General features: G+C 39.2%; 1 protein-coding gene across 1 annotated transcript in view; it reads left to right on the top strand.

Annotated features, from left to right (window-relative positions):
* PLEKHA8 (pleckstrin homology domain containing A8) overlaps positions 1–23,789 on the top strand; it is a 64,577-nt gene that overhangs the window by 1,148 nt on the left and 39,640 nt on the right. The window contains exon 2 of the mRNA XM_069588096.1: positions 22,779–22,895. Coding sequence (XP_069444197.1) covers positions 22,779–22,895 — 117 coding nt within the window. The remainder of the gene's footprint in view (positions 1–22,778; positions 22,896–23,789) is intronic.

Below are 23,789 nucleotides of genomic sequence, written 5' to 3'. Positions count from 1 at the left end.
AGCATTTTCATAAATGAGTATATAAATAAAAGCCTTCTGTGCGCTGAAAACTGTGCTAGGCACTTTTTTGAAATTAAACTTTTTATTATGGAAAATGAGGTAGGCAGGCTCTTACAGTTTTAACAGCAATGTATTTGAAATGAGAAATATTCCCAGTGATTCTTAAGTGGTGGAGGTGTATTTTCCCATCCTGTGGAGGCTAGGATTTTTTTTTTTTAGGGTCGTAGTATGATTCTCTGGGGTGTTTTAAGGACGTTTGTGTCTGGGAGGATCAGTTGGCAGTAGTGACTTTGATGAGGTTATAAAGCACAGCTGAAAGTGTGCCTGTTGGTGGCACCCAGAATCTCTTCCCTATGCATAGTGATTACAAGTGAATTCTGTTTATTTTTCTTGTGATCATTAGTAGAAACTGAGTGAGGAGAAGTGTTTTAGAAGACTTGCTCTTTGCTTCAGGGACCTTCATTTGATGTATTAGATGTAGATACCTCATGACTGGGTTTGGCTGAATGTTAGGGAGGATGCTGGATCAAGTGATTTGCCTCAGAGGTATCTCTAAGCTCTGAGATGTAGGATCTTATGCCCCTGAGTGAAATTTAGTCACTGGTCTTGGTTCTTTCACCCCTTTCCATCACGCATGCCTTTCAACTTATTTCTTTCATCCTCAGTGCTCCTTTTTTTCCCCCCTGTCTCCCTTTGCCCTCTTTTTGCCCCTCTCCTTCTTTACTCTTCTCCTCCAAGTTTACCTCTTTTACCAAGTTTAGTCTGTTGTTACTGTACCTACTTCCTGCTCATGAAATGCCTTTTCCCCCCTGACTTTCTTTATGTATCCTTCAAAAAAGCTAAATTTCTCTGGAAGGATCTTTGGAATCTTCATCATGTGGTGCCCGTACCATCTGTTCTGTTGGAAAAAGTCTACTTTTTTCTGCCCCAAGTGAGAGAAGTTAATTTTGTGAGTGATGCCATCATGGTGAAAGCCCTAAAGAAAAGAAACATTGGCGCCATTGCCAGTGGCTGGCTTTACATTATGCTGCTTGGTCCCCTGTCTCACAAGCCACCTCACTGTGGACACACTGTGCATAAAAGCCCATGACACCACGGGGGACTTTTCCTGGGTGTGTATTTGCGTGCATGGGTGCGTGTGTGCGCGCTCAGTTGTGTCTTTGCAACCCCATAGACTGTAGCCTCCCAGGCTCCTCTGTCCATGGAATTTTTCAGGGAAGAATACTGGAGTGGGTTGCCGTTTCCTACTCCAGAGGATATTCCTGGTCCCAGGATCAAAACCGAGTCTCTCACTCATGTCTCCTGAATTGGCAGGCGAATTCTTTACCACTGCGCTACCTGGGAAGCCTTCCCTAGGTATATTTAAAATTACTGTCCAGTGCATTCTCTTTCCTTAGGAGATACATTTACTCTGGAAAGGAATGGTAACAACCTAGGCGAAGCAAATGCATCCTAGTTTCTTTCCTTCGCCTGTGCAAGTTAGTCTCCCCAAAAGAGCATAGTGTGAGTGTTAATGACAAGCGCTAATGAAGACACCATTAATTTTCTTCTCCTGAAGCTGTTTTTTTAAAGTAACATTTTTTTTCTTATGGTTTTGCACATAGTAATTTAAAAATACATGTAATATCTAAGTTTTTGTTCGTTGTGAGTTTTCTCCAAAGAGAGTACTTAACCCATTTGTGTATTTCTGTCATGTGCACAGCTTGATACGGGATACCTTATGTCCACATCTGAGTGGAGACTTAGCAAATCAGTTTATCAGCCAATCCTTTGAATCCTTGGAGGATGTTGTTAATTTCATTCACCAGCTGCTGTGTGCTGGGCCCTGTTCTGGGCACAGGGCAAGCAGTGTTAAGACAGTGTTCCTGCCTTTCTTAAACTTACAGTCTGGTGGGGGAGACAGGCATTCATTGGATAAGTGGTTAGAAGCAGGTGCTCAAGTGTGTGTGATTTGAGAGGGGAGGAAGGGAAAGGCAAGTCTGGGTCATTGGGGAAGGCTTCTTTTAGGAAAATATCTAAGCAGAGCCTGAAGGTTAAATAAAAGTTGGGTAGGTGGTGAGGCCAAGGCAGAGGTGCAGTTGGAGGCTGTAAAGGAAAACCTTTTAGGTACGGAGAATATCAGTGTGAAGGCCGTAAAGCTGGATAAAGATTGGTGAGTTTAAGGAAAGAAGACCCAAAAGTCTGGAGAGTTGAGAAGAGGCTCCAACAAGACTGCAGAGATGGGGGGCAGGCCTGAAATTGCACGGCCTCATAGGCTGGTTTAAGCACTGCAGAGTGATTGTTCATGCATGTGTGTGTGTGTGCACACAGATGTGCGAGTATGCATGTATAAGTAAGAAAGAAATGATGAGATTGTTTAAAAGCTTACGTTGGCTACATTTGTTGTATTTTGTCAAATACTGTAGTTATTTCGTGAGCTTCTCTTGCCTCTTGAATTAAATTGTTTAGGTTTCAATTACTGAAAGTTGTAAACATCCATCAAGACCTGAGAATAGCTGTATCTTAATTGCTTGCATGAGTGTACTGCTAAAATACAGAAAGAGAAAAGTCTCTTTTACCTAATATATTAGGCATGCTCAAGTACCCTGTGCTCCATCAGAGAAAAGGAAAAGAAAAGGAGTGTCTGTGTATTTTCTCTAACATTCTTGAGCTACCCAGTTTTGAGCAGCAGAACATTGGGTATTCTGGGATTTAGTGTCCAGCCCTATCTTCACATATTAGAGGATTAAACCAGAAATGGAAAGGGAATGGATTAAACATTTCACAAACATCTCTGTTGTATGAGACATAATGTTAGGCCACTATGAGTTTGTTATTTGTATCTTTCAAGCTCTAAACATTAGTCCAGGGGTATTACACCTACTTGGTTATTCGTTAATGCTCCATAGTAGAACGCTAGTTGAGGAGTCAAAGAAACCTGAAGTCTGGTGCCAGCTCTGTCGCTGCCAGGTGCAAAGTCACTTTATCATTCTGAGCTTTAATATCTTCCTCCATAAGAGTGATGAGATTTACCCACTAATAATTGTAACAATAGTAAAAAGACTTAAACACTTCTGATGTTCCAGACACTATTCTAAACATTTTGCACAGATTAAGTTACTTAATCTTTGCAGCAATTTTAGGAAGCAGTTGACTTTTATTATTTCCAGATGAAGACATTGAGGCACCGAAGGATGGGGGACGGAACTGGCCCAAGGTTACAGAGTTAGTAAGTGCCTCCAGCGTCAGTGCTCCGTTCATTACATAATACTTGCAAAGGTCCTTCCTGCTTGGTCATTATATAATTCTAGCTGATTCATAATGTACCTATATTTAAAGTATGTTGGCCTGGAATAGCAGACTTTATTTGGGAATGGGAGGTTGGGGGGGGAGTCTGGGAGCAAGGAGGACTATGCCTAGTGTTGGGCATGTGTTTTGTCACTAAGAAATGTTCAGGACTGTGCTCCGAGCTTTCTGCTTTCAGTTCCAGTCCGCTTTCCTGCCCACTCAGCACACAGGAGGGCTGCTGTCATGAGCTCTGGCCAGCTGCAGGCTTCTTGGGCCCCTCCAGTGCGTTAGGGCACGAGCGCATTGCAGTACTGCATTCCACAAATAACAGAAGCTTGCATCATGCTCGCCAGATGATTGTCTGAGACGGTGCTACAGTCTTGCTTATCCCCCCAGGTAGAAGGTGACGCTTGTCCAGGTATGTTTGTGCTGGGTAGACAGCACTAAGAAGTCATCTGGAATGTGAGTGATCCAGAGCATGGGCTCACAACCACTAGTCAACCTTTTCTGTTGTAATTATTTCTAAATATCTTTACTAAGAAAATAATTAATTAATCTATCATGAATTTTACCCATTTAAAGTATACTCATCAGTGTTTTTTATGTATTCACAGAGTACAACCATCAGCACAATCAATTTTAAAATATTCGCCTTATCCTGAAGAGAAGTACCCGTTAGTGACCGTTGCCACCCCACCCCCTCTTGCCCTTGGCAACCACCAAGGTTGTATACATTTGCCTGTCTGTATAAATTTGTCAGTTCCTGGCATTTCATATAAATGCAGTAAGTGGAATCATACATTATGTGGTCTTCCTTTACCTAGCATAATGTGTTTTTGCTAGGTTCATCATTGCTGTGGCATGCATCAGTACTTTATTCCTTTTTATTAAGAAATAATATTCTACTATATGGAAATATCATTTTGATTATCTACTCATCCATTGATGAACATTTGGACTGGTCATTTTTTTTGGTTAATATGAGTAATGGTGCTGTGAACATTTATGTCAGATTTTTGTGTGGATGTTTTCATTTCTCTTGAATATTAATCAAAGAAGCAGAATTGTTGGATCATGTGGTAACACTTTAACAGTTTGGAGAACTGCTAAACTTTTCCAAAGTGACTTCTCTGTTTTATACTCTTGTTAGTAATGAAAGAAGGTTCTTATTTCTTCACATCCTCACCAATACTTGCTATTGTCTGTCTCATTATATCCATCCTAGTGAGTGTGAAGTGATAGATCAGTGTGGTTTCATTTATATTTCCCCAGTGACTAATGATGTTGCTCATCATCTCGTGCTTATTTAGCCATTTGTATATCTTTGGAGAAATGTCTGTTCATATCCTTTGCCCAATTCTTAATTGGATTATTTATTTTTCATTTTGGAATTGTTAGGGTTCTTTATTCTAGATGCAAGTTCTTTATCACATATATTATTTGCAAATGTATTTTCCTGTTCTGTAGATTGTCTTTCACTTCTGTATGGTATCATTTGCAGCATAACATTTTTTTAATTTTGATATTTATCAATTTTTTTGTTTATTGCCTGTGCTTTTAGTGTCAAATCTTAACACTTTGCCTAACCCTAGGTCCTTTTTTTTTCCTAGAAGTTTTTTTTTTTTTTTTAATAGTTTTAGCTCTTCTTAATCTCCATGAGTTTTAGCTTTGTGACAGCAAGAATAATAGCTATACAAGGTTTGTTATAAAGATGAAATGGATAGCATATATGAACCTGCCTGGTACATAGTTCACTTAAGGGTAGGTTAATTGGATAGTAGTTTTGATTAATAATGCTAGGAAAAAATCAGTTTGTATTGCCTGTATGAAAATTGTGGTTTCTCATGGTTTCTGAGAGAATATGTATCCTGAATTCCTTAAATCGTTCTTTTGGAAGTTGGAAGGGTATAAATTATAAAGGAAAAGATTCAAATAAACCACCGGAATTTTGGAATTGACTCTGCAGTCCTATGACAGTCATCCTTGTGGATGAATGATTATTGCAGATCACGTAGTTCTGTGTACCACTTGTCTCTGTACTTTTGCTCCCAGCAAAAATTAATTAATAATTTGTTAAGGAACATAAGAGATGTGAAACTGTTGCCTCATTAGCACTCTACCAGAAGCAATATCTGTCTTCCTCTTGATTTGGATGTGTTTGATTGGATATACTAAGAGTGATCCATGGAGTATTATGTGATTGAAGTGGTTTATGGATGAAAGAAGCCTGGGGGCCATTGTTCTCAGACTGCACTCTCAGTGTTTAGTCCTTACCACTGCTGTTACCCTTTCGTCTGATTTAGAATTGAGCAAAAAAGCTCAATTTTGCTTATCCCCCCATGTAAATGGTATATGTTTTGCCCTCCTCCAGGGGATCTTTCCAACCCAGAAATCGAACCCAGGTCTTACGCATTGTAGGTGAATTCTTTACCATCTGAACCACCAGGGAAGCCCCAAGAAGATCATGGTCTAGTGGAAATCTTTCTCAACTGTGAAAATGCCCTTCAGCTAAATTTGTGATTTTGACCTTTAAGCTTTTATATGGTTATTCTGAGGCTGTGTCTTGACAGGCCTTAGAGGGAGGGACTACATTGCATGTGGTGGGTCCCTTGGGATAGTTATATGTTACTGATCATTTTCAGGGAAAATTTCACAGAAAAGAAGGGACCGAAGGGTGGTGAAAATGCCCTTCCAGCTAAATTTGTGATTTTGACCTTTAAGCTTTTATGTTGTTATTCTGAGGCTGTGGCTTGACGAGGCTTAGAGGGACCACATTGCATATAACTGGTCCCTTGGTGTAGTTGGATGCTACCAATCACCCTCAGGGAAAGCTTCACAGAAAAGGAGGGACCAAAGGATTGGTGAGATCGGCTTGGACAGGAGTACGTGTGAGAGAACAGAAGAGACCCTCAGTGGAGAAACCAGCAGGACTAAAAAGGAGGGTTCTTTTCTGGGAGCAGGAGGATATACTGGGGTGTTGTTAGTATTAGATTAGATTATTAAACCAAACCAAGTCTGAGAGTTTCAAATTGGTGTTGTAGGGAGTCTCTAGGATATAGTAGAAACCTTGCCCAATTTAAAATAATGTTATGTGTCTTTACCGAAAGTAAACAAGAAATCAGTAACAGAAAGATGCAGGAACTCCCCAAACATTAGGAAATTAAACAGTAATACATCAAAATAACCTGTGGGTCAAAGAAGACTCCAAGAAAATTAGAGGATATTTTCAATTTAAATTGAAAACATAACAGTGGTTGGCCAGGGGTAAAGGATTGGGGGAAGGGCTTGGCTAAAAAAACGAGTAGCACAAAAGAATTTTAAGAGGAGAATGATGGAATTTTTCTGTATCTTGAGTTGTTAGAGGACTATGTGTTTATTGAAACACAGAACTGTTAACCAAAGAAGAAATTTCACTATGCATAAATTTTAAAATACTAAAAAATTCAAGTCTTTAATGGAGTGCAGTTTTTAATTTTTTAAAAATTTTTTTGAGTGATGTGTTTGGATGAACTGCTCGTCACAAGACTGCTGAGTAAAAAATAAGGGAAACTACAGTGTGTTTTAGTCAGATGTATGTTTGACTCACAAATCATTTGATTTGTATTTTAAAGAAATGAGATCTCTAAAAATTTTGATTTAAAAATGATGGCTGTTATGAAATAAAAAAGAAATGTATATTTATAGTGCAGAATTAACTTGAGCTATGCCCTTTTATATCCAAATATAAGTGCATGTTTTTAAAGAAAAATTGTTCTCATTGAAAAAATATATATACCATCTATTGTTACTTGAACTGAAAAATGAATTGTGCAAATGATTACTGTCGATTAAACATAAAAAGACATCTGCACTATGTGGGGAAAAAACCAAGCTGCTAACAGTTTTGCAATAATGATCTTCAAATTTTTAGTTTCTTTGAATAATGTTTTGTAGTTTTCAGAGTATTAGTTTTACACTTCTTTTGTCAAGTTTATTCTTGTTTTGTTCTTTTTGATACTATTGTAAATGAAATTATTTTCCTAATTTTAAGATTATTCATTGTAATTTTATAGAAATACACTTGATATATGTATGTTGGTCTTAAATCTTGCAACTTTGCCAAACTCATTGTAATAGTTTTAAAAGGGATTCCTTTTTTAAAAATATATATATATATACATTAGCATGTCTGAGAACAGAGGTATATTTGTTTCTTCCTTTCCAGTCTGAATGCTTTTTATATAATTCTGTACTCTAATTGCCCTGGCTAGAACCTCTAATACAGTGTTGCTTAGAAGTGGTGAGAGTAAGTATCTTTGTTTTATTCCTGGTTTCATGGGAAAAGCATCTGGTCTTTGGTGGCTCAGATGGTAAAGAATCTGCCTGTAATGCGGGAGACCTGGGTTCAATCCCTGGGTTGGGAAGATACCCTGGAGAAGGGAATGCAACCTACTCCAGTATTCTTGCCTGAAGAATCCCATGAACAGAGGAGCCTGGTGGGCTGCAGTCCATGGGATCACAGAGTCGGACAAGATTGAGAGACTAACATAATGTTAGCCTTGGGTCTTTGTAGATGTCTTTATCAGGTTGAAGACGTTCCCATTATACCTAGTTTTTAAAAAAGAATTTTTATGAAAGAGTGTTAGATTCTGTCAAGTATGTTTCCTACATTTACTGAGGTAATCATGTGATACCTTTTAAGAAATATTTTATTTGCAAAACAATCCAGCTCAGGTTTGAAGAAAGAAGTGGACTTCTATTATTCCATGTAACTGGAAAGTCCAGAAGGTATCTTATCTGTAGGTATGACACAGTCTGACTGAGGTGTTCAAAAACTGTCATCTAGCTTTGCTTCCTTTTCCTGACTCCCTCCTGTCCCTTCACCCCCTTTCCTTGTACCTGTAAACGTGTTTATGTCCACGTGATGGCACAGTGACTGCCAGTGGTGGCCCCAGGCAAACACCTGAGACCAAAGAGAAAAGAGAGTCTCCATTTCCTTCCACCTTTCCCCAGTCCCAGCAAAAGTCCCAGAATTGTTTCTGGTTGCGCCACTTGCCTGTCTTGGAACATAGCTCTGAGGAAAGAGGATGTGAAGCTCTAGTTAAGCCTGAATCACATGCCCACCTTGGGGCTTGTCAGCCCCATTGAAACTACATGGATAGAGTGTGGAGAAGGGGGTCTTCAGTAACAGAAATGTAGGAGGTGGATGCCTGGTTGCCAAAACTAAATGTCCACTTTACCTTCTACAGTGAAATAATCCAAGATAATACAAAATGTGTGAAATTGGCACTTAAATACCCCATCCCTGGCAGCAGTAGCTTGTAGGTTCTAAAACTATTCCTACTCATTGAAGTTTCTCAGCTAATCTTCCTAGCAGGAAGTTTGGCTGACACACCATTCCATCTCCAGTAGGGGATGGCAAAAAAAGGGAGTGGGGTTCCATGGGAAGATAGTCTAATGGTAATTGAGTGAATCAGGGACTGGTACAGACCCATAGTTCTTAACCACTCTTTTGTTACCTTGAATAGTTTATTATTTTCAAGTGTATTAATCAGGGTTTTCCAGAGAAACAGAACTGTGTATTTCCATATGAGGAGTTTTATGATAGAAATTGGCTCATGCAGTTATGGAGACTGTAAAGTCCTAAGTCTGCTCTCTGCAAGCCGGAGAATTAGGAAGGCTGGTAGCTCAATTCAGTCAGAGTTCACAGGCCTGAGAGTCGAGGGTGGTGGTCACATCTCAGGTAGAGAGCAGACTCAGCCTTCCTCTCCTTTCTGTACTATTCAGGCCCTCATTAGACTGGATGCTGTCCACCTGCATTGGTGAGGGCAGTCTTCACTCAGGCTGCTGCTGCTGCTAAGTCACTTCAGTCCACTGATCCAAATGCTAATGTCTCCCAGAGACCTCTTCATAGACACAACCACAAATAATGTTTTACCAGCAATCTGGACATCGGTAGGCCAGTCAAACTGATATATGAAATTAATCATCACTGTAAACCAAGGTAACAGCAGATTAATTTAAAGCAGGAAGTGGATTAATGGCCTCTTCATCATCCGTGCCTCTTATCTCATGCAGTTCATCCATCATTCCTAAGGTATATACAGGCTTCCCAAGGCAGGACATCTTGAAAGAGTGTGTTCTTTACACTACTCTGGGCTCTCTCTTTGTTATTTAGTTCCAGAGTCAGGATTTCCCAGGCAAGAATACTGGAGTGGGTTGTCATTTCCTTCTCCAGGGGATCTTCCTGACCCAGGGATTGAACCCATGTCTGTGCGTTGGCAGGCAGATTCTTTACTACTGAGCCACCCAGGGAAGCACGGTTTCTCCACTGCTCTGCCAGTAAGTCTTAGATAATGAGAATGAGACTTCTGTGGTCTCTTAACATGCCGTGTGAAATTCTAGAAACTTTATGCTTTAAAGGAAAGTTTTTCTTGGTCATAGTTTTTCTAGTTACGAACTACAGAATAAAATAATTGAATCCCTTCTGTTGTTATAACTTTTCCTAGATAAATACAGAACCTGTTACAGAGAAGGTATTGTTACAGTTACTGTTATCATTTACAAGCTACTTTTAAAATACACTGTAGCTGTGCTCTGTGTGTGTGTGTGTGTGTGTGTGTGTGTATTTGCGCTATTTAACAGTTTTCAAATTCCTGTAAGATAAACCTAGTCTTTACCACATTTTTTCAATTTTTAGGCATTTTTCACATTCCAGCAGCTCTGAAGCCAGGAAGCATCTGGGAATGAGATCATGTCATTGCTTAATGGGCACGTTATTAAAAAAAAATTTTTTTTTTAATTGAGGGATAATTACTTTACAGAATTTTCTTGTTTTCTGTCAAACCTCAACATGAATCAGCCATAGGTATACATATATCCCCTCTCTTTTGAACCTCCCTCCCATCTCCCACCCCAACCCACCCCTCTAAATTGATACAGAACCCGTTTGAGTTTCCTGAGCCGTATAGAAAATTCCCATCTGCTATCTATTTTGCATATGGTAATATAAGTTTCCATGTTACTTTTTCTGTACATCTCACCCTCTCCTCCCCTCTCCCCATGTCCATAAGCCTGTTCTCTATGTCTGTTTCTTCATTGCTGCCCTGTAAATAAATTCTTCAGTACCATTTTTCTAGACTCCGTAAATATGAGTTAGAATACAATTTTTAGCTTTCTCTTTTTGACTCACTTCACTCTATATAATAGGTTCTAGGTTCATTCACCTCATCAGAATTGACTCAAATGCGTTCCTTTTTATGGCTGAGTAATATTCCATTGTGTGTATGTACCACACCTTCTTTATCCATTCATCTGTCGATGGACATCTAGGTTGCTTCCATGTTCTAGCTATTGTAAGTAGTGCTGCAATGAACAATGGGATACATGTGTCTTTCAATTTTGGTTTCCTCGGGGTATATGCCTAGGAGTGGGATTGCTGGGTCGTATGGTGGTTTTATTCCTAGGTTTTAATGAATCGCCATATCATCTTCCATAGTGGCTGTATCAATTTACATTCCAACCAACAGTGCAAGAATGCTCCCTTTTCTCCACACCCTGTCCAGCATTTATTGTTTGTAGACTTTTTGATGATGGCCATTCTGACCAGTGTGAGGTGATATCTCTTTGTAGTTTTGATTTGCATTTCTCTAATAATGAGCAATGTTGAGCATCTTTTCATGTATTTGCTAGCCATCTGTATGTCTTCTCTGGAGAAATGTCTGTTTAAGTCTTTTTCCCACTTTTTGATTGGGTTGTTTGTTTTTATGGCATTGAGTTGTGTGAGCTGCTTCTGTATTTTGGAAATTAATCCTTTGTCAGTTGTTTCATTTGCTGTTATTTTCTCCCATTCTGAGGGTTGTCTTTTTACCTTGCTTATAGTTTCCTTTCCTGTGAAAAAGCTTTTAAATTTAATCAGGTCCCACTTGTTTACTTTTGTTTTTATTTCCATTACTCTAGGAGGTGGATCCTAGAGGATCTTGCTTTGATTTATGTCATTGAGTGTTCTGCCTGTTTTCCTCTAAGAGTTTTATAGTTTCTGGTCTTACATTTAGGTCTTTAATCCATTTTGAGTTTATCTTTGTGTATGGTGTTAGGAAGTGTTCTAATTTCGTTCTCTTACATGTAGCTGTCCAGTTTTCCCAGCATGATTTATTGAAGAGGCTGTCTTTGCCCCATTGTATATACTCTTGCCTCCTTTGTCAAAGATAAGGTACCCACAGGTGCATGGGTTTATTTTTGGGCTTTCTATCTTGTTTCATTGGTCTATATTTCTGTTTTTGTGCCAGTACCATACTGTCTTGATGACTGTAGCTTTGTGGTATAATCTGAAGTCAGGAAGGTTGATTCCTCCAGCTCCATTTTTCTTTCTCAGGGCTGCTTTGGCTATTCAGGGTCTTTTGTGTTTCCATATGAATTGTGAAATTTTTTGTTCTAGTTCTGTGAAAAATATCATTGGTAATTTGATAGGGATTGCATTGAATCTGTAGATTGTGTTTGGTAGTATAGTCATTTTCATAATATTGATTCTTTCATCCCAGGAACATAGGATATCTCTCCATCTGTTTATGTCATCTTTGATTTCTTTCATTAGTGTCTTATAATTTTCTGTGTACAGTTCTTTGGTCTCCTTAAGTAAGTTTATTCCTAGGTATTTAATTCTTTTTGTTGCAGTGGTGAATGGGATTGATTCCTTAATTTCTCTTTCTGATTTTTCATTGTTGGTATATCAGAATGCAAGCGATTTCTGTGGATTGATTTTGTATCCTGCAACTTTGCTAAATTCACTGATTAGTTCTAGTAATTTTCTGATACTATCTTTAGAGTTTTCTATGTACAGTATCATGTCATCTGCAAACAGTGAAAGCTTTACTTCTTTTCCAATTTGGATTCCATTTATTTCTTTTTCTTCTCTGATTGCTGTAGCTAGGACTTCCAGTGGTGAAAGTGGGCACGCTTGTATTGTTACTGATCTTTTGTTCCTGGGGGAATGCTTTCAGTTTTTCACCATTGAGAATAATGTTTGCTGTAGCCTTATCATGTATGGCCTTTACTGTGTGAAGGTAGGTTAATTCTATGTCCATTTTTTGAAGAGTTTTAATCATAAGTGGGTGTTGAATTTTGTAAAAGCCTTTTTCTGCATCTATTGAGATTATCATATGGTTTTTATCTTTCAATTTGTTAATATGGTATATCACATTGATTTTGCATATGTTGAATCCTTGCATTCCTGGAATACACCCATCTTGATCATGATATATGAGTTTTTTATGTGTTGCTGGATTCTGTTGCTAAAATTTTGTTGAGGATTTTGCATTTATATTCATCAGTGATATTGGCCTGTAGTTTTCATTTTTTGTGTTGTCTTTGTCTGGTTTTGATATCAGGGTGATGGTGGCCTTATAGAATGAGTTTGGAAATGTTCCTTCCTCTGCAATTTTTTGAAAGAGTTTTAGAAGGATAGGCATTAGCTCTTCTCTGAATGTTTGATAGAATTCTCCTGTGAAGCCATCTGGTCCTGAGCTTTTGTTTTTGGGGAGATGTTTGATCACAGCTTCAATTTCAGTGCTTGTAATTGGGTTGTTCATGATTTCTATTTCTTCCTGGTTCATTCTTGGAAGATTGAACTTTTCTAAGAATCTGTACATTTCTTCCAGGTTACCCATTTTATTGCCATATAGTTGTTCATAGTAGTCTCTTATAATCCTTTGTATTTCTGCATTGTCTGTTGTAACCTCTCCTTTTTCATTTCTAATTTTGCTGATTTGAGTCTTCTCTCTTTTTTCCTTGATGAGTCTGGCTAAAGGCTTGTCAGTTTTATTTATCTTCTCGAAGAACCAGCTTTTAGTTTTTTTAATCTTTACTATTGTTTCTTTCATTTCTTTTTCATTTATTTCTGCTGAGATCTCTGTGACTTATTTCCTTCTACTAATTTTGGGGTTTTTTTGTTCTTCTTTTTCCAGTTGTTTTAGGTGTAAAGTTAGGTTGTCTATTCAGTGTTTTTCTTGTTTCTTGAGGTAGGGTTGTATTGCTATAAACTTCCCTCTTAGAACTGCTTTTGCTGCATCCCATAGGTTTTGAGTTGTTGTGTTTTCATTGTCATTTGCTTCTAGAAATTTTTTTATTTCCTTTTTGATTTCTTCAGTATCCTGTTGGTTATTTAGAAATGTATTGTTAAATCTCCATGTGTTTGTGTTTCTTACAGTTTTTTTCTTGTAATTGATATCTAGTCTCAGCGTTGTGGTCAGAGAAGATGCTTGATCCAGTTTCAATTTTCTTAAATTTAGTGAGGCTTGATTTGGGACCCAAGATGTGGTCTATCCTGGAGAATGTTTCATGTGCACTTGAGAAGAAGGTGTATTCTTTTGAATTTGGATGGAATGTCCTGAAGGTATCAATGAGATCCATCTCATCTAATGTATCATTTAAGACTTGTGTTTCCTTATTAATTTTCTGATTTGATGATCTTTCCGTTGGTGTGAGTGGGGTGTTAAAGTCTCCTACTATTACTGTGTTACTGTCAATTTCTCCTTTTATGTCTGTTAGTGTTTATTGAGGTGCTCCTATATTGGGTGCATAGATATTTACAATTGTTATGTCTTCCTCTTGGTTGATCCCTTGATCATTATGTAGTGTCCTTCCTTATCTCTTGTAATCTTCTTTATTTTAAGGTCTATTTTGTCTGATATGAGGATTGCTACTCCAGCTTTCTTTCGCTTCCCATTTGCATGGAATATACTTTTCCATCCTCTCACTTTCAGTCTATATGTGTCTTGAGATCTGAAATGAGTTTCTTGTAGACAGCATATATATGGGTCTTGTTTTTGTATCCATTTAGCCAGTCTGTATCTTTTGGTTGGAACATTTAATCCATTTATATTTAAAGTAATTATTGATATATATGTTCCTATTGCCATTTTCTTAATTGGGGTTGATTTTGTAGATCTTTTTTCTTCTCTTGTATTTCTTGGCTATATAAGTCCCTTTAACATTTGTTGTAAAACTGGTTTGGTGGTACATGATGCTGTTAACTTTTGCTTGTCTGAAAAACTTTATTTCTCCATCAATTTTGAATGCAATCCTCGCTGGGTACTGTAATCTTGGTTATAGATTTTTCCCTTTCAGTACTTTAAATACATCCTGGCATTCCCTTCTGGCTTGAAGAGTTTTGGCTGAAAGATCAGCTGTTAAGCGTACGGGGTTTCCCTTGTATGTTACTTGTTGCTTTTCCCTTGCTGCTTTTAATATTCTTTCTTTGTGTTTAGTCTTTGTTCGTTTGATTAGTATGTGTCTTGCAGTGTTTCTCCTTGGGTTTATCCTGTATGGGACTCTTTGTGCCTCTTGGACTTGATTGACTATTTCCTTTTCCATGTTGGGGAAATTTTCAACTATTATTTCTTCAAAAATTTTCTCATACCCTTTCTTTTTCTCTCCTCCTTCTGGGACCCCTATAATTCTAATGTTGGTGTGTTTGATATTGTCCCAGAGGTCTCTGAGACTGTCTTCAGTTCTTTTCATTCTTTTTACTTTATTCTGCTCTTCAGAAGTTATTTCCACCATTTTATCTTCCAGGTCACTGATTTGTTCTTCTGCTTCAGATATTCTGCTATTGATTCCTTCTAGAATATTTTAATTTCAGTAATTGTGTTGTTTGTCTCTGTATGTTTATTCTTTAATTCTTCTAGGTCTTTGTTAATTGATTCTTGCATTTTCTCCATTTTGTTTTCAAGGTTTTTGATCATCTTTACTATCATTATTCTGAATTCTTTTTCAGGTAGTTTGCCTATTTCCTCTTCATTTATTTGGACTTCTCTGTTTCTAGTTTGTTCCTTCATTTGTGTAGCATTTCTCTGCCTTTTCATTTTTTTTTTTAATTAATTGTGTTTGAGGTCTCCTTTTCCCAAGCTTCAAGGTTGAATTCTTTCTTCCTTTTGGTTTCTGCCCTCCTAGGGATGGTCAGTGGTTTGTGTGAGCTTCTTATAGGGTGAGATTTGTGCTGAGTTTTTGTTTATTTTCCCTCTGATGTGCAAGGCTGAGTGAGGTGGTAATCCTGTTTGCTGATGATTGGGTTTGTATTTTGGTTTTGTTTATTGCATGGATGAGGCGTTGTGCACAGGGTGCTACTGGTGGTTAGGTGATGCAGGGTCTTGTATTCAAGTGGTTTCCTTTGTGTTAAGTTCTCACTATTTGATTCTCCCTAGGGTTAGTTCTCTGGTAGTCTCGGTCTTAGAGTCAGTGCTTCCGCTCCAAAGGCTCAGGGCTTGATCTCTGGTCAGCAATGAAGATTCCACAAGTGGTTTGTTATGGCATTAAGGGAGATTAAAACAAATATCCAACAACGAGAAACCAAAGATGAACCCCAGACAAATGGCCGTTACAAAATCAGGCAAATAATAATTAAAATAATGGAATGTACACATATACATATACACCCATGAGCAAAGTGAAAACAGTTCAAAAAAATAAAGTATAGTAGATTGACCCAGTGAACAAAGTAAATAAAAAATTATATTACTATTTAAGAACAAAACTAACTAAAGCACAGACTGGAAAACAAAACTAAAGCAAGGTGCCAAGTTGGTAAAGCAATGAAAATAAAACTAACAAATATGTTGAGAGGAAAGGAAAGAAAGAAAGGATATGCAAAGTTAAATTGAGGTAGATGAAGAAGATTTATATACATTAAAGATTAACTGCAAGAGGAAAAGAACAGTAGGAAAGGCAAACAAAGGAGTAAATGTAGAATAAACATAATAGGTTTTTCCAAAAAATTAAAAATTAAATTATAAAAAAGAAAAAAAAATGGAAGAAGAAAGAAAAAAGGGAAAAAAAGGAAAATTCCACAGAACTGCAAAAGCCCAATGTAGAGGCAGAGGCTTAGAGCAACAATAAAAAGTGTGACTGAATATACGCATATACATATACACCCATAAACAAAATCAAAACAGTTCAACAAAAATAAAGTACAATAGACCGACCTGGCAAACAAAGGAAACCAAAAATTATATCTACCAGAACAAAACTAACTTAAGCACAATCTGTAAAACACAACTAAAGCAAGGTGCCAATTGGGGAATAAAGCAATGAAAATAAAACTAACAAATATGTTGAGAGGAAAGGAAAGAAAGAAAGGAAAGAATAGGTACGTGAAGTTAAATAGTGGTAGATGAAGATTTATATACATTAAAGATTAACTGCAAGGGGAAAAGAACAGTAGGAAAGACAAACAGGAGTAAATGTAGAAAAAATATAATAGGTTTAAAAAGTTAAAAATTAAAATTATAGAAAAGAAAAAAGAAGAAAGAAAAAAAGGGAAAGAAAGGAAAACGCCACAGAACTGCCAAAGCCCAACATAGAGGCAGTGGTTTATAACAACAATAAAAAGTGTGACTGAATATACACATATACACCCATAAGCAAAATCAAAATAGTCCAACAAAAATAAAGTAGAATAGATTGACTGGCGAACAAAGGAAATAAAAAATTATATCTACCAGAACAAAACTAACTAAAGCACAAACTGGAAAAGAAAGCTAGAGCAAGGAGCCAAGTGGGGAATAAAGCAATGAAAATAAAACTAACAAATATGTTGAGAGGAAAGGAAAGAAAGAAAAGAAGGAAACAATAGATATGCAGAGTTAAATAGGGTTAGATAAATAAGATTGTATACAGTAAAGATTAACTGCAAGGAGGAGAGAACAGTAGGAAAAGCAAGCAAAGGAATAAATGTCTAAAATATAATAATAGGTTTTAAAAATTAAAGCAAGAAAGGAAAACTTCACAGAACTACAAAAGCCCAAGGTAGAAAACTCAAAAGCTTAATTAGATTTCATAGTGCCAGTGAAATCAACTACAACGGGGCGGGATGGGGGTGGGGGAAGGAAAACAAGAGAAAAAAATCCAAAAGAATCTACAGAGCAAGTCAAAACATAAGAATAATAAATATTTTTCTTAAGTCACTGCTGTCAGAGTCCTTTCCCTCACTGGGAGTCACAGTCCACCTCACCTCCCTAGGATGCCCTCCAACACTGTGCTGATCTCTGGACATGCTATAGGGGCATCTGAGATTCTAATCTGGTCCTGCTCCTATGTGTTCTTGCCTCCGATGTCCACAGCTATCAGAACTAGCGCGTTTTCTTTTGTGGGAGCTCGCAATGATCTTTTGTATATTCCATGGACAGAGTCTGCCTAGTTGGTCATGTGGATTTAATCTGCAGCTTGCACAGCTGGTGGGAAAGTTGGGTCTTCTTCCTTAGCCACACTGCCCCTGGGTTTCAATTGTGGTTTTATTTCCACCTCTGCATGTGGGTCATCCACTGGGGTTTGCTCCTGAGGCTGCCCTGAAAGACTTGGGTTTGCCCCTGTGAGAGTCAGGTGTGGAAGTGGTGCAGCTGCTTGGTCACAGGGGTTCTGGCGGCAGCAGGTACTCAGGGGAGTTGGCGGATAGGGCAGCAGGAAATATAGTGCTCTAGAAGGGTATGCAACCAGTATTGGGCAATATGCTCCAGTATTCTTGCCTGGAGAATCCCCTGCCCTGACAGGCCACAGTCTACAGGGTCACAAAGAGCTGAACATGACCAAAGCGACCCTTTGTGCATAGACTCGACTTTTTTTTTGCCTGTGGCAGCTCTGCCCTAGTGAAAGTTGAGCGCACAGGTGGTGCAGCTGCTTGGCTTGCGGGGACTCTGGCGGCACCAAGTATGCAGGGACAGGGACTGCCTCCGCTGCAGGAGTTACGGCCCTATCAGAGTCTTTTTTCGAGCCTCTTGTAGCTGGCAATAAGAAGGCGTCTTTGGCCAGTCTTTCTCTATAGCTCCTCCCATTCAGGCACTTAGAGAACTCCCTTGCCCGGGCTCCTTCTCTGTTCCATGCATCAGGCACATAGAGGGGCCCCCTTGGCTGGGGTCCTAGTCTGTAGATTGGCGTGTCAGGCACTTAAAGGAGCACGCTGGGTGGCGTTCTGCTCTGTAGTTCAGTGCATCAGGCATTTGATAGGCCAGGCTCTCTATTGTTCAGCTGCGGATGCTGGCCTGTGGGGAGAGAGAGGCTATGGTGATGGCTCCACCCGCTATGCGTGACTCAGCAATATCGCCTTGCTTCCATGGCTGCCAGGCTTTCCTCCACCGACATTTCCCACCACAACCTCCTCCTTCACATCCCCTTGATCCGTCTCTCCACAGTCAACATCAGCCCCTGCCCTGGCGTTGCTCCACAGTCCCCAAACCCCAGCTCCCAGAAGGCCCTCCTCCCTGTCCGCGGAATGTGTGGCTGCGGCAAGACTGTCTGATTCTCATTACGTTTAGGCCGCCCCGGGTCAACTGTTTCAGCGTTAATGTTTCTCCTCTGACTCAGACAGTTGCCCCCTGCTTCAGTTCTCCCACCCGCCGAGGGCAGGTCCAGTCCTGCTAACTCTCCTGTTTTTCCACCTGGTTCCTTCATCCTGCCGAGTTTTGCGTAGGTCTGCATATTCTTTTCCGCTGGTCAGGTACTCCTGTCCACTCTCAGCTGGTGTTCTGCATGCACTTTCTGAAGGTGTCTTCCTGATGTATCTGTGGAGAGAGATGTACTTCACATCCACCTACTCCTTCACCATCTTCTTCTTCCTAAGTTGTTTTTTTTTTAATTGAAGTATAGTTGATTTACACGGTGTTAGATTCTAGTATACAGCAAAATGATTCAGTTATATATATATAATATATATACACTTTTTCACATTATTTTCCATTATAGGTGGTTAGAATACATTGCAAACAGTTCTCTGTATGAAACAGTAGGACCTTGCCGTTTATCTGTTTTCTATATAGCAGTTTGTATCGGCTAATCCCAAACTCCTAATTGATCCCTTCCCCGCCCCCTTTCCCCTTTGGTACCAAAAGTTTGTTTCCTAAGTCTGTGAGTCTGTTTCTGTTTTGTAAGTAAGTTCATTCATTTCGTATTTTAGATTTCATATGTAAGTGATATCATATGGTGTTTGTCTTTGTCTGATTTACTTCACTTGGTATGATAACCTCTAGGTCCAACCATGTAGCTGCAAATGGCATTATTTCGTCCTTCTTTATGTCTGAGGAGTATGCCGCTGTGTACGCATACCACATCTTCTTTATCCGCTCATCTGTCGATGGACATTTAGGTTGCTTCCACGTCTTGGCTGTTGTGAGTAGTGCTGCTGTGAACATAGGAGTGCGTGTATTGTTTTAAATTAGAGTTATTTCCAGATATATGCCCAGGAGTGGTTTTACTGGATCATACGGTAACTCTTATTTTTAATTTTTTTAAGGAACCTCCATACTGTTTTCCATAGTGACTGTTCCAATTTACATGCCCACCAACCCAGTGTAACAAGAGTTCCCTTTTCTCTATACCCTCTCCAGTCTACAGTTTATTATTTGTGTACTTTTTAATGATAGCCATTAAAGAGGAGAGTGAAAAAGCTGGCTTAAAACTCAACATTCAGAAAACTAAGATCATGGCATCAGGTCCCATCACTTAACGGCAAGTAGATGGGGAGACAATGGAAGCAGTGACAGATCTTATTTTCTTGGGCTCCAAAATCACCACAGATGGTGACTGCAGCCATGAAATTAAAAGACACTTGCTCCTTGGAAGAAAAGCTGTGACCAACCTAGACAACATATTAAAAAGCAGAGACATTACTTTGCCTACAAAGGTCCGTGTAGTCAAAGCTATGGTTTTTCCAGTAGTCATGTATGAATGTGAGAGTTAGACTATAAAGAAGGCTGAGTGCTGAAGAATTATGCCTTTGAACTGTGGTATTGGAGAAGACTCTTGAGAGTCCCTTGGACTGCAAGGAGATCCAACCAGTCCATCCTAAAGGAAATCAGTCCTGAATATTCAGTGGAAGGACTGATCCTGAAGCTGAAACTCCAGTACTCTGGCTGCCTGATGTGAAGAACTGACTCACTGGAAAAGACCCTGATGCTGGGAAAGATTGAGGGCAGGAGCAGGGGATGACAGAGGATGAGATGGTTGGATGGCATCACTGACTCGATAGACATGAATTTGAGCAAGCTCCGGGAGTTGGTGATGGACAGGGAAGCCTGGTGTGCTGCAGTCCATGGGGTTGCAAAGAGTCGGACACTACTGAGTGACTGAACTGATTCTGACCAGTGTGAGGTGGTACCTCATTACTGTTTTGATTTGCATTTCTCTGATAATTAGCGATGTTGAGCATTTTCTCATGTGCCTGTTGGCCATCTATATGTCTTCTTTGCAGAAATGCCTCTTTAGGTCTTCTGCCCATTTTTTGATTGGGTTGTTTGGTTTTTGTTGTTGTATGAGCTATTTGTATATTTTGGAAATTAAGCCTTGTCAATCATATCATATGCAAATACTTCAGTTTATCTTAAAATTGATGGTTCAGTTCAGTTCAGTCGCGTTGTTGGTATCTGATGGTTAATTTTTTGTGTCAACTCACCTGGGCCATGGAGTGTGCAGACATTTGACGAATCATCATTCTGGTTGTGTCTGAGGGTGTTTCTGGATGGGATTAACATTTGAATTGGTAAACATAGTAAAGTAGATTGCTTTTCCTAACGTGAATGGGTCCCATCCAAAGACATAAATAGAACGAAAAAGGAGTAAGGGGTAATAGCTCTTCCTGCTTGACAGTTGAGCAGGAACTTTGGTCTTTTCCTGTTTTTTCACTCTCGCTGAAACTTTAACTCTTCTTGGGTCTCAAGCCTCCTGACTTTGGACTGGAATTGCTAGTTGGCTCTCCTGATTCTCTAGCTTGCTGACTGCAGGTGTTGGAATTTCTCAGGCTCTATAAGGATGAGCAAATTCCTTATAATAAATTGTGTGTAGATATGCCTACATATTATTGGTTCTCTTTCTCTGGAGAATGAAGACTAATGTAGGTGAGGTCCGAAATTTGATAAAATATGATCATTGAGGGTACGTTGAATTCCCTCTACTTGAGAGTCATGGTGGGTTTGGAGAATGTTTCACACCGAACATAATCATGGAACTTCAGTTGTAAGTGCGAAGATGCTGCTGTTCTATACCAGGATAGCTATCTGGCAATGGGGAGTCAGGGTTTGGGAGTTGTTACGCCAGGAGGGACAGTGTTACAAAGACAGTTTTCTTCCCAGCTCTGTTGTATACTTCTTCTGTGACTTTAGGTAGGTCACTTAATCTGTCTGGGATTGTTTTCCTTTTCTGTGAAAGAGCTGGTTGGACTAGGTGATTTCAAACTCCCTTTTCATTTCTCAGTCTTGGCAGTTGATTCTTCTGTTTCAGTGAGGGGAGATGCATAAGGTGTAAATAATGACTTGCAGAGGGCTCCAGTATCACCAGTAATATGCAGCTCCTGGAGTGCTTATTGATCAGTTTGATTTCTTGAACTGTAATGTTTGTGTCAAGAACAGTAGCTTTCAGGTTTGTTTGCGTAGAATTTGAAACCAGGGCCAGGAAGCATCACTTTCTGAAACAAAATTTACAAGTTCATCCCAAGAGGTTTTCCATCCAATAATTGACTTGTGTGGGTGTTGAGTTAAGGCCTTGGGACTCCTGACGTCTAGTAAAGGGTCTAGGTCCTTCCCTGTCAGTGGTTCTCTGACATTACTATTTTGACATCAGTAGATGACTTACGTATTTACTTGGTGTGAATCTGTCCCCAACGGCCCATCAGGTATGTACCTGAGCCGCCCTTGGGGCCCTGCCCAAAGTCCCTACCAACCTTCTCTCTGACTGTCTCAGCCATAGAAGAGTCCAGTGAGAGAAATGTATCCTTAAAGGGCTGTGGCATTTCAGAGAGAGAGAGAAAAAAAAAAATCTGACAGAGGAGACTGACAAGGCTTACGCAAGAGATAGTCAGGGATGACATTTTAGGAAGAAGTCCAATTTGAGCGAAAGCTCTGAAGCAAGAATACAAGTGAGTTTGGTGTGACTAGAATATAGGTTGTGTAAGAGGACTAGATAAGATGTGAGTTCCCACTGAATACGATTTGTCCTCTGAAATTCTCTGAAGTAAAAACAGTTAAGCTCATGAATGTTTTAAGATTATTCCATTTCAGTGGATCAGTACCAAATAGTAAATTAAAGTTGTCTTTTCCTAGAAATCATATGACCCTAGGCAGGCCTGTTAGACAGCACTTTGTGTAATGTTGAAAGGTCAGTATAATCCTTTGTCTCATTTTTAGGTTCAGAATAATTTTTCTTAACCAGAGGGGAAGAGAGCAAGTGTGTTAACAATAATGTTTGGAAAACAACTATCTTTAATATTAGAAAAATTAAAAACCAAAGATTACTAGTACTGTATTGGGGGGGAAAGGAATAAAAATCATCAGTAATCCCATTACTTAGAGAATCATCACTATATTTATTGCTGCTCCTTCTAGACGTCTATGCAAAAATGAGATCAGATATGCAGATCTCTTCTAGCTTCTTTTTTCCCATAGAATTTTCCCCCAGAAGGTAAGTTCCTTGGAGCTGGAATCCAGCATCCTTTGTTAGGTCCTATTCTGTGTCCTGGGAAGCAGTAATTGAGACCATGCTCTTGCTTCTGTTTGCAGGTTGGCAGCCTCGGTGGTTCCTTCTCTGTGGAGGGATATTATCTTACTATGATTCTCCTGAAGATGCCTGGAAAGGTTGCAAAGGGAGCATCCAGATGGCAGTCTGTGAAATTCAAGGTGAGAAGCCAAGAGATTTGCAGGGTTTATTTTTGTTTCTCCCCCAAGATTAAAAAAAAAAAGGCATTGGTTTCTTAGGCCTTTCTGTGCTGCTTCCAAAGTATAGACAAAGATATGTTATGTTTCCCCCCTCAAAAAAAACCTTGCAAGGAAGACCTCAAACTGCAGGCAGTTTTTACAGGAAGATTGGTTAAGAGGTAGTGAAAATAAGTGAGAGCAGTTTATTAGTCACACATCTAGTACCGTTTCATAGTCTCCTGCTCACCTGGCACTGGAGGCAGTTTTCTAACCTTGTGTTTTTACTGTAACATCAAACACTTCTGTGTTTGAATCAGGACACACACCTACCTTCTCACCACCACGACCATACTCTAAACTAAACAAGCAAACACCTAGCAGACCTACCAACAGCCTTTACTTCTTGGTTTTAGGAATCTTAGGATGTGCTGGGAGGGTGTGGCTCAGAAACTGATTAGAACGGAATTAGGGGCACACGACTTGGAGGGTGAAGGAGAGTGTGGCTTGCTTGTTTCTTCTCCTAAAGGCTCTAAGGGAATTGTCACATTTTTTACATAATGAGTGAAGAAAGGTAGAAAAGGAAAAGTACTGTGTTTTTGATTGCTTTCCAGTTGTCACATTTTTAATATGACACGTAAAGGAAGGTAGAAGAGTAAAAACACTCTGTTCAGTTGCTTTCCAGTAACCCAAGGAGATAAAGAGCACATCCTTACTTGTTTGCATCAAGCCTTTTTGGCTTCAGAGCAGCATGCTTTACACACACACAGGCCAAATGAGAGATTTTTCCTCTCTGCGCTTCTAAAAGATACTGAGGAAATTTAAGTGCTTCTTTTTTAGGCCAAAGTCTTGGTGAGACCTTGGAGCCAATTGCAAAGT

The sequence above is a fragment of the Ovis canadensis genome, chromosome 4 (assembly GCF_042477335.2).
Source record: "Ovis canadensis isolate MfBH-ARS-UI-01 breed Bighorn chromosome 4, ARS-UI_OviCan_v2, whole genome shotgun sequence".
In the NCBI taxonomy this organism is placed as follows: domain Eukaryota; kingdom Metazoa; phylum Chordata; class Mammalia; order Artiodactyla; family Bovidae; genus Ovis; species Ovis canadensis.
This window is presented reverse-complemented; position numbering and strand designations above follow the sequence as displayed.